This window comes from Volvox carteri, assembly GCF_000143455.1.
Source record: "Volvox carteri f. nagariensis unplaced genomic scaffold VOLCAscaffold_69, whole genome shotgun sequence".
NCBI classification, from domain to species: domain Eukaryota; kingdom Viridiplantae; phylum Chlorophyta; class Chlorophyceae; order Chlamydomonadales; family Volvocaceae; genus Volvox; species Volvox carteri.
This window is the reverse complement of record NW_003307612.1, coordinates 247,909-259,410: the sequence shown is the minus strand read 5'-3', so window position 1 is coordinate 259,410 and position 11,502 is coordinate 247,909. Positions and strand designations below refer to the sequence as shown.

Genomic DNA, 11,502 nt, shown 5'->3' with positions numbered 1-11,502 from the left:
GGGGAAAAGGAAGGAGGGGAGGAGGGATAGAACTACTCCCGAGACGAAGAAAACCGCGATGGCAGAGCTTGCTCCATCATGTCGTACGTGTGGTACATCCGTACATATGTAAAAGGTAGCGCCACAACGAACTCACCAACCACCATACAACCACCATAACATCAACCACCACGGTGTGTTTTGTTCACACGCAATAAGAATCCCCTTCCCCCTTTTTCACTCGGACTTCCCAGTTCCACTCTCTCCCGTCCCAACCCGCACCTAACCACCTAACCACCTACCTGCTGTACATAGTCCTCCAACGACCTGGGCATCTGTAGATGTACGACAGCCCCGATGGATGGATGGTCAACTCCCATTCCGAAGGCAACTGTAGCAACCACCACTCGTGTACGACCAGTGCGGAAAGACGTGGCCACGGCATTGCGGTCGGGGAGGGGACGACCTAGGGTTTGGGTTTTTTGGGGGGTGGGGGGTGGGGGGTGGGGTGGGACGAAAGAGGAGCGCAATGCCAACAGAGTCAGGTGTTATATAGGCGAAATCGAAAGCAGACGACTAGCATCTCCGAGTATTTCCGTACTTTTTGCTTGAGAGTTTTTTCCAGGTTGCTTTAATAGATCCGTACATACCTGCATGGTACGAACTGGCCGATATTCCATGAGTGCTCTGCAACCATCCCGCCACCTCATCGGCCTGCCATTGCATCGCCACGTACACAAGTACGGACTGTACGGCAGCCAGCTCCTGGGAACGCAGTAGCTGCAGCAGTGCCGTACGGGAGGCACCCGACTCGGAGGCGCCGGGCTGCATGTGCAAGACCTGTGCACGGGTAACATTCGTACGCGTACGGCAAACACGATGGCCATGAGAAACACATACTTTGGGGGGTCTAGGTTTGGAATTTGTTTTTCACAGAAGCTGTATCAAAAATACATTATATTAAAACCCTGAAACCAAGATAATGTTAACCCAGGATGTCATGATGGCTTGCCTCCCTATCACCACCACGGCTCTAGTCCCACACACCTACACGTACGAAACACAATACACGTCAACCCTCCCCCCCCGGACAGTTCCCCTTTCAAAAAAAACCCACCCCCCCTTCCCCCCTCCCCTCTCCCCTCTCCCCCCTCCCCCCTCTGACCTTGAGTCGCAGGTTCTGTCGCAGCGGCGGTTCCCTCATCACCGCCTCTGGAGCCAACCCCAGCACCGCCGCCACCTCACCCGCCGTCGGGGTGGTGGCTGTAGCCGTCAGCCCCAAAACACACCGTGGCTGCAGTACACGCCGCAACACGTGTCCTAACCGCAGGTAGGCGGGCCGGAAGGAGTGGCCCCACTCCGAAACACAGTGCGCCTCATCCACCGCGATCTAAGCGGTCGGTGGCCGGTACGGGACAGGGTGGGGACAAAAACTGTATGTATGTATGTATGTATGAGTACGACGGGAAAATGCGATAGGGAATCAATCGAAAAAGACCAGTAAATAATACGCAGACAATTCAATACACGATCATGCCGCAATCACATAATGTCCCTTTCCGTTATATTTCGGTTATCTTCGGTTGTCGAATTCGGTTGGACAATGCGTTGGGAATACCATACATGAGAATCCCTTTCTGGAGCAGCAGGGTCACCCTTATTACGATCCGTACGTCACGCCAAACACTCAACCTCCCTCAATTCTCGGTAAGCCCGTTCCGGGCTAACCAGGGGCGCCTAATTAGGCCTTATACCTCAAGCGTCTGTGTAGTCTGTTAAGTCCCAAACGGACCTAAAAACACCTCTCAACCTCCCTCCCTATTCGGGTGGCCGCCACCCCTCCAGTTCTTTTTCAACCCCCCTCTCACCCACATGGGTTTCCTTCCCGTCCCGCCCGCCCCGCCCCTAACTCCCCCCAAAAATCTCGATCCCGCCCAAACGCTGTAAAAACGTTGTAAAAACCATTAAAACCCTAAAACCCTCGTACCAGGCTGATTCTTAACCTTCTCAGTGCCGCCAGCAGCCAGGGCGTTAGGAGCTTCTCGGGGGCCACGTAGAGGAGCTTCACTGACCCACGGGTCGCAGCGGACAACGCCGCGTCCACCTGTACGGCAACGGTACGGCAAGGCCAATCAATCGCCAGTAACACCCAAGACGATTTATGCAAATCAGTCGCGAGGTGTGGAAAGAGCAAAAGCCAAAAAGACGATGCCATGATTCACCACCCCAACTCCTAACTACTCTAACCGACAACTGTAAACCCCTAACAACCCCTAACTAACCACCAGCACAACAGTTGCAGTTCATATAAATACATATGGATAAAATAAATGCAGCAACACCAAGCCACGGCTCACTACTGCTACAACTCAACGGCCCCGATGCCCTCCCTCGTACGGCCCCTTTCTCTCCCCCCAAAAGACACACATACACACATACATACACACATACATACATACACACACTACCTGTTCTCGGGTTTGCCCCCCGGACAGACTCGCACCCCGCCCCTGGAGCACCCGGGGGAGGTTGGCCAGCTGGTCGTCCATGAGGGCCAGAAGAGGGGAGACAACGAGGGTAACGCCTGCACGTACGACAAGTACGACATTCAACTTGCAGGAGCCAAGGCAGGAAGGGACGACAAGAACAAGATCCGATCGCATGTACGTCTTGGGATATGAATAGTCGCCAAGCGAAAGAGTCCGAAGGGGAGGGGAGTGGCCCCCTACAAATTAGCACACATACACAACAGACAGACAGACAGACAGACACACGCGGCGCAGTCCATTCAAATACACAGACATACACACAGACATACGGGCACACACAGAGATGCGCTTACATATCGGGCGACCCCCCGTAGGACTCAACACTCCGATGGCAAAGAAAGATAGGCCATCATATACTCATGTAGTACAATGGTACGAAAACAGTAAAAGGATATGCGGGCAATAAACTTGTAGTGTCGTACCGTACCCGGCAGCAAAATAGCGGGCAACTGGTAGGTGAGGGATTTGCCAGCACCTGTACGAGGGTTGGGTGGGTTCGGGGGAGGGCGGGGGAGTGGGGAACGGAAGGTTGGCGATCCAGTGTGTTGGGTTTTTTGTTTTTATTACATTCGTACTTTCCCCCCACCCCACCCCACCCCACCCCACCCCATATCTTATCCCCCCTTTCCCCCGCTATTCACATTCTGGTCTTCATTCTCCGGCTCTCTCCACATCCCTTTCCATCCATCCATCCTTACTAACCTCTCCTCCACCGCAAGAATTCCCTTCTAAACACATAAAGAAACTAAAAGCACCTAAAACCCGGAACTCACCCGTCGGCAGCACCGCCAGCATGCTCGTCCCTTCCAGCACTGCTCGTACAAGTTCCAACTGCCGCCCTCTGAAACCCGAATGGCCCCACACTGCCCTCAGCATAGCCGCCAACTGATCGTCAGAAACGACCCGTGGGTCAGTGACGATCTGGTCGGGAGAGGGTATACCGGGGACCAGCTGGTCTAGCTGTTTGGGAAGAGGGGGGGAGGGGGGGGGGAAACGAGCGTGGGAAAGGAGGTGACACGGGTTTTGGATCCAACGGTAACGGTTACGGCGAATGGTTTCTCAGGAGTTGTGTCGGCCGCATGGGAGGACACACGGCCCCTCCTGCCCATATGTCCCAACCCACCTCCCCACCTCCCCCCCGCTTCCCTCGGACTGTTTTTTTGGTAGGTCGTGTAGTCGTGTGGGTACGTGCAACGGGTTTTCCCCCTGTCCTTTCCCCCTTCCCTCCCCCCCCCCCCACCCAAGTACCCAGATAAGGAGGAAGGAAATGTTAAGGACCCCCAAACCCTGCCGTTGTGCACCGCCACCTAACCAACCAACCAACCAACCAACCACCTGCAACGGCTCCTGGGGATGGTCCACAACCCCATGTCGTCCAACACCTCCCCGCGCCTGTAATATGAAATTGCCGCCGCCGCCAAAACCCACACCGTCACGGCCGCCCGCGGCGCCGACACCGCCGTCCCCTTCCGCCGCCGCCGCCTTTGCAACCTCCTGCGCGCCCGGCTGCTGCTGCTGCTGCTGCTGCTGTTGTTGTTGTTGTTGTTGCTGCTGCTCCTCCTGCTGTTGTTGTTGTTGTTGTTTGATTCTCTGCGACGGGCTTCCCAGTCCCTGAGTGCCCGGGCAGTCCCGGGCCCAATGGCCCGTACCTCCGCACCTGTGTGCGTGTGCGTGTGCGTGTGGGGTGGGGTTTGGGGGGTGTCTCCCGAGCGCCGTACCACACTCCCAGCAAGCCCACTCGAACCCTAAAAATACCCGCACACGTATCCGCCATACTCGCCCGCAGCATCTTTTTAAAACATTCTCACGCTACAGTTCCTCAATCTACAGTTCCTCTTGGAAAATGCCTAACACGCCGCTGGACTACGGAGAGCTCGCTCACCTCGATGGAAGTTGTTTATCGCCCTGGTGCACCGCCATGGTCAGCATTTCCCTCGTCCACTAACAGACACACACACATACACACATACATACACACGCACACGTTTGCCCACAGTCCACGTTCCTCACACACACACACACACACACACACACCCAATACACATATCCCCCCTGCCCCCTCCTCCCCGGCCTAACCCACTTGAAGCAGCGGCTGCCCTGCCCGAAGCCCTCCAGGAAGTCCGCTCCCTGACCCGCCGCGTGCGGCACTCGACCGCCCGTGATAACCACCTTGCCGTTAATGACGCGGCGCCGCCGGGTCTGGGACGCCTGCAGGGGACCCGTGCTGGGGCGTGTATGTATGTATGTATGTATGTATGTATGTATGTATGTATGTATGTATCTCATCACGTCTAAATTCCCTCGTTTTCCCTTCTCCCCCCTGCCCCCCCGCCCTACCTTGAGGGCCCTATCACCCGCAGCGGAACGCCCCTCGAAACGGAAGCTGTGCTTCGGTCGGGAACCCGAATTGCAGCTCTTGACGAAGTTACCCCGAGCGTCGCGAAGGGTTCGGTTGGGACGAGAGGACGTACGAGAGGGACCGCCACCAGCACCTGCTGCTGCCGCCGCCGCTGCCGCCGCCGGTGCTGCTGCTGCAGAACCGCCGCCGCCGCCGCCGGCCGCGGTGGCGCAGGTGGCTGTGCCGCCGCCGCCGCCACCAGTGCCGAAGCCGTACGCGCCGTACGCCCCGTACGCGCCAGCGGCGGCAGTATCAGTATTTACGGCCGTACGGCGAGCCCGCTTCGCGGGCCGCGTACCAGCACCCGCAGGTCCGTTTGTTGCATCCATCGCCGCAGCTGCGCCGCCGCCGTCGTCAGCGGCCGCCACAGCCGTCCTGCTGCATATTTAAATTAAAAAACGCCGTGCTTGAATGAGCGGGACAGGATATGAAGGCAGTACGACAGCTGCTTGAGAGCAACCGCCGCCTCATTGTGACAGTCCAGGAGGAAAGGGCGAAAACCGGTTAGACACTCTTCCTTTAGTGCTGTACGGCAATGTACGGCAATCATTGTAACCCCCGTCGCGCTGTCATGCCGTGGATACGTATAAGCGGTGGTAACTAGGTGCAGGAAAGGCTTTATAGGCTGTCAAAAGGGTTGATGTAATGTCCATGAAACAACACACTAAACCAACAACAGGGATAACATATACCAGCAGCAAAAGCAATAAGGCAGCAGCACCAGCAGCGGCAGCAGCAGCAATCCTGCACTCACTTCCGCCGGGTCGTCCTCCTGGGGGGTTTGACAAGCTCCTCCGCCCCGCCGCCGCCGCCGCCGTCAGTGTTAATGCCGCTAGGCGTGGCCTTCCGTCGCCGTCGCGACGGCACCTGTACGGCAACTTCCGGGTCCTCTGCCTCATCCTCTTCTGAAGGATCCAGCGCCAACGCCACCTTGCGGCGCGCTGCGCTTGTCCCCCGGTGTCGTACAGGTCGTCGTACAAGTCGTACGTTGTCATCATCATCATCGCTGTTTAGATTGGATTCACCATCAACGTCCATCCGCACCGATTTATCGATCCGGTGATCCTCAGATCCAGGTCCAGAATCGGTTTCGGAACCAGATCCAGACGAGTTATCAGCCGACGCCCTGTCGTCAGATCCAAAATCCAAGCAAGATTCGCTGCTGCTGTCACCGCCGCCGTCAGTCGCCGTCTCCCCACTGCTGCTGTCCACGTCATCATCCTCGTCGTCGTCGCCGTCGCCGCCGACGGAGCCCAACGTAATGGTCTTCCGTCGTCCGACGGCTGCCGCCGCCATCGCTGCTGCGGCGGCAGCCGTCGCGCGCCTAGGCCTCGTAGCGGCCACTGAGGGTACGGCAGCCAAGCCGTCGGCGTCAGCGCTGCCGTCAGCGCCGACCACGGCTTCATCAAGGTTCGATCCACGCGTGCTCCGACGTCGGGCTGCAGCAGCGCCATTTGCAGCGCCGCCGCTGCCGCGGCCGCCAGGACCGCTGCGACCGCGGCCCCGGCCGGCTGCGGGCTTGCGCGGCGGCACGGCATCAACGCCGCCAGCGCCGCCGCCGCCACTCCGCCGCGCCTGTCCGTCACCTCCAGCGCCGCTCTTCTGCGATGCCGTAACCGCCGCCGCCGCCGCCACTGGTGCAGCCGCAGTATAAGCTCCATCTGCACCGGAAGCCGTGGCTGTAGTGTGGCGGCTCGGCGCCACTACAGCGCCTCCGCCAGCCACTGCCTCGTCGGCGCCGCTGCAGCGGCCGGCACGTGTCGCGCCGTGATGATCTGTGCCGTCAACGCCGTCATTTGCAGCGGCTGCCGCGGGAGCAGCGGCAGCAGCCTCAGCACTGCCATCAACGTCGGCGCCAAGATTGCGGATTGAGGCACCGGCACGGACGCCGCCGACGGCAGCAGCTCGTTCCGCCTCCGCCACCTCCGCCGCCGACGGCAGCATCGGCGTGGGACCCAGAAGCTGTCGCCGTAGTGCCTGACGGCGGTCGACCGAACGTAACGCCACCGTCGCTGCTGCTGGCGGCAGCGGTGCCGCCGCCTCCGCCGCCATTGCCTCAGCCGACGCAGCAGTGGCAAGCTGCGATGGCGCCTCCGCCAGCGGCGGCTGCAATGGCACCTCCGCCAGCAGCGGCTGCGATGGCGCTTCCGCCGCCTGACGTTGACATCTTAGCTCGCGGCGCCTCCGCCGGATCTCGTCACGTACGGCAATGGGTAGAAGCGCCTCCGCCACATCGACATCCTCGTCGTCGTCGTCGCAGCCGGCCACGCCTGAAACGTCGCCGTCGGCAGCCGCCCCCGCTGCCGGCCCCGCTGCCGCCGTCAGCGCTGCTGCGGGATGCGCCGGCGGCTCATGCCGGAACCTTCCGTCGCGGCAGACACCGCCAGCGCCACCGACGGCATCCGTTGTGGCGGCGGCGGCGGCGGCACCGGGGGATCGAAAACCCGCCGCCGCTGCGCCGCGGGGACCCAGTAACGCCAGCTTGTCCATATCAACCGCCTAAAGAGGTGGATAGTTCGTTATTGTCTGTTGGTTCATGGTTAACTTAGTTGATGGTTAACTTAAAAATAGTATAGCAGCAACACTTCAAAGCTCAGTTTGCGGCTAAAAAAACAAGTGAAGGGACGCCACGTCCTCAGGTATTCGCTTCCCGCACCTCGGACGCTTGCTCCACTATCAGCCGTCGCATCTCCGCCTGCGCATCGCCGTACAACGACGCCTGACGGCCACCCCGTCCCGCCGCCGCTGCCGTACCAGGCCCTGCAGCGGCGACGCCGCCGCCGCCGCCGAGCGCCAGCGCAGCGTCTGCGTCAGCGGCAAGAGCGTCATACCCTTCCGCCAGCCTCCGTATCGCGACGTCGTCGGCGTCGCCGTCATCTCGGCGCCAGGCGGCGATGGCGGCGGACGGCACCACCGCTGCCGCCGCCGCCGCCGCCTCTGCGGCACGGGCGGCGAAGAATGCGTTGAAGTCCTGTACGGCGGGAGGTTTTCCATCCCAATCAATAACCCTAAACGAGCCCCATGAAACACCAGGGGGGTTCCAGGCTCCAGACTTTTCTCTTTTCCTTGTATCGGCCAAGTATCGGTTCTAATCAGAAACATTGTGTGCTGTGTGTCGTAACGCATACATACAGGGGTTAACGGTGTATGTGGGGCTGCCCCATCAATAACATCACGGCAGATTTCCCCCTTTCCCCACCCCCCCAAGATTGACAAGCTTTCATCTGCACACATACATACATACATACATACATACATGCATACATACATGCACACACACGCGCCCCAAAGGATTCATACCTCGCCCCCAAGCCCTCACCCCTTACCTTTCTTCCTCTCCTCGTCCCTCCTATATCGAGAGCTCTCCGCTATACTTGATACTCGTTGCAAGTTGCAACACATTACCGCTTTCCCAAAACGGTCAACAACCAACGGTTAACGGCCAACGACCTAATGTCCAACGCGTCCCAGGTTCCCCAGTTCAGACTTCTATCTCTTTCCGTACGCCCTCACTAACCGCTAACTCTCCGCTAACCCCCTGACCCACCGCATCCCCCTCGCCGCCGTTCTCCACTCCCGCCGTCAGCAGCGGCCGCCGCCGTACAGGTAGTATTGGACTGAAGGGTGAACCCGGCGGAGCCCCGCCGCCGCCGCCGTCGGGCCCCGCCGCCGGCTCCTGTCGCTGCTGCCGTTCCTCCTGGGCCCGACGGAGCAGCCGCATCGGTGTGGAAGAGGCTGCCGCCGCTTCCGCCGCCGCGGCGGCGGCGGCAGCGCCGTCGGCTGTAGTAGCGACAGCCGCCACCGCTGCCACCGGGAAGCCCTTGGCCGCGTGGGATCTGGTACGGCGCTTGGGCCCGGCCGGGGGAGCTGGGGGTCCCGCTGCCCCCGTCGGCGCCTCGGCTGCAGCCTGCTCTGCCTGCATAGCTGCCACCGCCGCCATCGCGGCGGCTGCGGCCTCTCCTTCCCGCTGTGCAGCGGTCTTCATTCTCGCCACGCGACTAAAAGGATTACGGGCAACTACCGCTGGCGGCAGCGGCGCCGCCGCCGCTGCAGCGGCCGTAACCCCCGCAGGCCGCCGCTGCATGAGCTGCCTAGCCAACGCACGACCCGGGCTCGGAGCCACTCCGCACCGTGGAGGACATGCAGCGCCGCCGTCGCCGCCGCCGTTGGTGGCGACGTTCCCAAACAAACCGCCGCCGCCGCCGCAGCCACTGAACAGTCCGCTGCCACCGCCGACGCCGCTAGCATCAAGCCGGCACGGTACGGGTGACAGAGGAACCCTAGCGCCGCCGCCGCCGCCCCCAGGGCTTTCGAATAATCTACTTCGACGGCGAATGCTCTCCGGCGGCGTCTCCTTTACGGCAGAACCCCCATCGCAACCGCCGCCGCCGCCGCCAGATCGAGGTGGTGAAAACAGCCCTCCGCCGCCGCCGCCGCTGGCGAGCCGCCGTCCTCCACTGCAGCGGCCACCTCCCGCCGCTCCGCCGCCGCCGCCGGGCCCGGATCGCCGTATCTGAGACAGCGGTGTCGGCGGCACCTCATCCAACTCATCCTCATCGCCGCCGCCGCCGCCATCCATTGCCGCCCACGCGGGCCCTATCAGATCCGATTGCAGGTCATGTCCATCAGCCAGCTTTAGCTTTAGATCCCAACTCACGTGCAGAAAAGGAATGGATCAACTTTCTCCAACTCCCTCGCGCATTCCACCACAATTCCCATCTCCGCTCTTGCCTCTACCTCTTACTTCACCCCAGGGAGGGATGACGTACGCCCTACGCCCCTACGTCGCAGAGGCTCCTTCGCGGGGAAACTCTACCGTCCCCTTGGGGGGTATGAAAATCTCATTCAGTTCCTCCTCACAGAGGTCTCGTACCTGCAGTGCAGCCGCCGGGGGGGAGTCCGCGTTCCGGGGTGACGGCGCCGCCGCCGCCGCCGCCGCCAGCACCGTCGCGGCGTGGGACCCGAGGCGGTCGCGCCGGCGTCCCGTACGACGGCATCGCCGGAATCGGCGCCGCAGCCGCGGCCACTTCCCCCACCTCCTTGCCGGTTCCAGTCGCGTCCCCAGTCGCGAAACGGCGATTCTCTTTGTCAAAAGCGACGTCGAATATGCTGCCCCCGGCGGCGGCGGCAGCGGCGGCGCCGTCGGCGGATCCTCCTTCCAACGCTGCACTTCTTCCCCCGGGGGACCCTTGCCGTTGTACGGCAGGTAGCGGCGGCGACGCGTTAGCCGCTGCCGCCGCGGCAGTGCCGGCGTGTGCGCGGCGAAGGGCGCGCGCGACCAAGGGGCGAGCGGCTCTACGACTAGGGCTCTCCGGAGAGAACGCCGAAGAGAACGTCCGAGCGCACGGGATCGCGTCCGGGCTGGTTTGAATGGGACTGGTGTGATTTGTGCGATGGAAGTGCGTGCGAGGAGGGGATGCTGCGGGGGTGTCGGCGGGCCCTGGGAATTCCTGGAGCCGCTTCTGCTTTTGCTGGGTCAGCGCGAGGGGGTCCTGAGGTTGGGGCTGCGGTCGGCTCGCTGCGGATGAAGCAACCAAAGTGGCTTTCGAGGCCTGGAATTCCGCCCAAAGGGGAGCTGTTGTTGTTGTTGTTGGGCATGAAAAGGAGGGCCGTGAAAGGGGGAAATAATTGGGAAGGAGTTGAAAGTGGAGCACCAAATGTGAGGGTGGCAGGGTCCGTAAGCGCGGAAGAGGGATAATGGCGAGGGGGGTGAGAGGTTTGCTGTCTAATGCAGAAAACAAAAAAGGGTTCGGCTGTGCTGCGAGGATTTACCAAGGTCTGGCGGCACGTCAGCCTCTGTAGGCGCCTTGCCATGGCTCCGCTTGTAAGTCGCCACCCAACGCGCGAGTGGTAGCAACCTCTGTCTCACATCCATGGCGTCACAACGCTTGAATTAATAACACAAGCCTGCGAATGCCATCTTTCACGCAGCCGTCGGAGTTAAAGGAGCCGTTCTGTTGCGCATCATGCCGACGAATTTGCAGTAGTCATGGTCCTTTCCAAAATGAGTAAGGTATCCCGAGCAATCCAGAAGGTATCAAGCGATGCAACGGCTTGAATGCTTGCGCACAGAGGCTTGCGCACAGAGGCTTCCCGCCTGTTTGACAAATTCAGCCGTACTCAAGCAGGTCTACTTAAAGCTGTATGGATTTCGCCAAGAATGACATTTTATAATAGCGGAAGAAATCTTTATAAACATATTGCAACAAGCTTAAGGATAAACACTTCACAAGCAAAACCTGCTTGACAGGCCAACGCACGCACAGCACGCACAGCACAGCACCGCAATCCGCTTTCTCGCACAAAGCAAAGTCCTCAAAACATCTCCAGCTTACCTGTTTTGACTTAAGCAAATCTATAATGTTTCATAAGCGTACCTTTCCAACCAGTGTTGCAGAGCCCCTTCGCTGTCTGTCCCTGCCTAGCCTCGCGAAGAGTCAAAAGACACATCTCCATTATCGTCCAGTGACCAGGCAGGGACCCTGCGTAGAACCCGCATCCCCGCCCCACCTCATCCCCCGAGACACAGATCTTCGCCCAACACTCTGCCAGTCTCTGTCTTCTCTGCATTGTCAT

General features: G+C 60.4%; 1 protein-coding gene across 1 annotated transcript in view; it reads right to left on the bottom strand.

Moving 5' to 3' along the window:
* VOLCADRAFT_98196 (uncharacterized protein) overlaps positions 1–11,502 on the bottom strand; it is a gene marked incomplete at both ends in the record, with an annotated part of 16,139 nt that extends 4,637 nt beyond the window's left edge. The window contains 16 exons of the mRNA XM_002957073.1: positions 282–445; positions 630–819; positions 1,145–1,369; positions 1,967–2,083; positions 2,448–2,563; positions 2,956–3,003; positions 3,302–3,488; positions 3,652–3,680; positions 4,178–4,185; positions 4,609–4,752; positions 5,681–5,867; positions 6,348–7,425; positions 7,583–7,897; positions 8,474–9,522; positions 9,800–10,397; positions 11,437–11,502. Coding sequence (XP_002957119.1) covers positions 282–445; positions 630–819; positions 1,145–1,369; positions 1,967–2,083; positions 2,448–2,563; positions 2,956–3,003; positions 3,302–3,488; positions 3,652–3,680; positions 4,178–4,185; positions 4,609–4,752; positions 5,681–5,867; positions 6,348–7,425; positions 7,583–7,897; positions 8,474–9,522; positions 9,800–10,397; positions 11,437–11,502 — 4,521 coding nt within the window. The remainder of the gene's footprint in view (positions 1–281; positions 446–629; positions 820–1,144; positions 1,370–1,966; positions 2,084–2,447; positions 2,564–2,955; positions 3,004–3,301; positions 3,489–3,651; positions 3,681–4,177; positions 4,186–4,608; positions 4,753–5,680; positions 5,868–6,347; positions 7,426–7,582; positions 7,898–8,473; positions 9,523–9,799; positions 10,398–11,436) is intronic.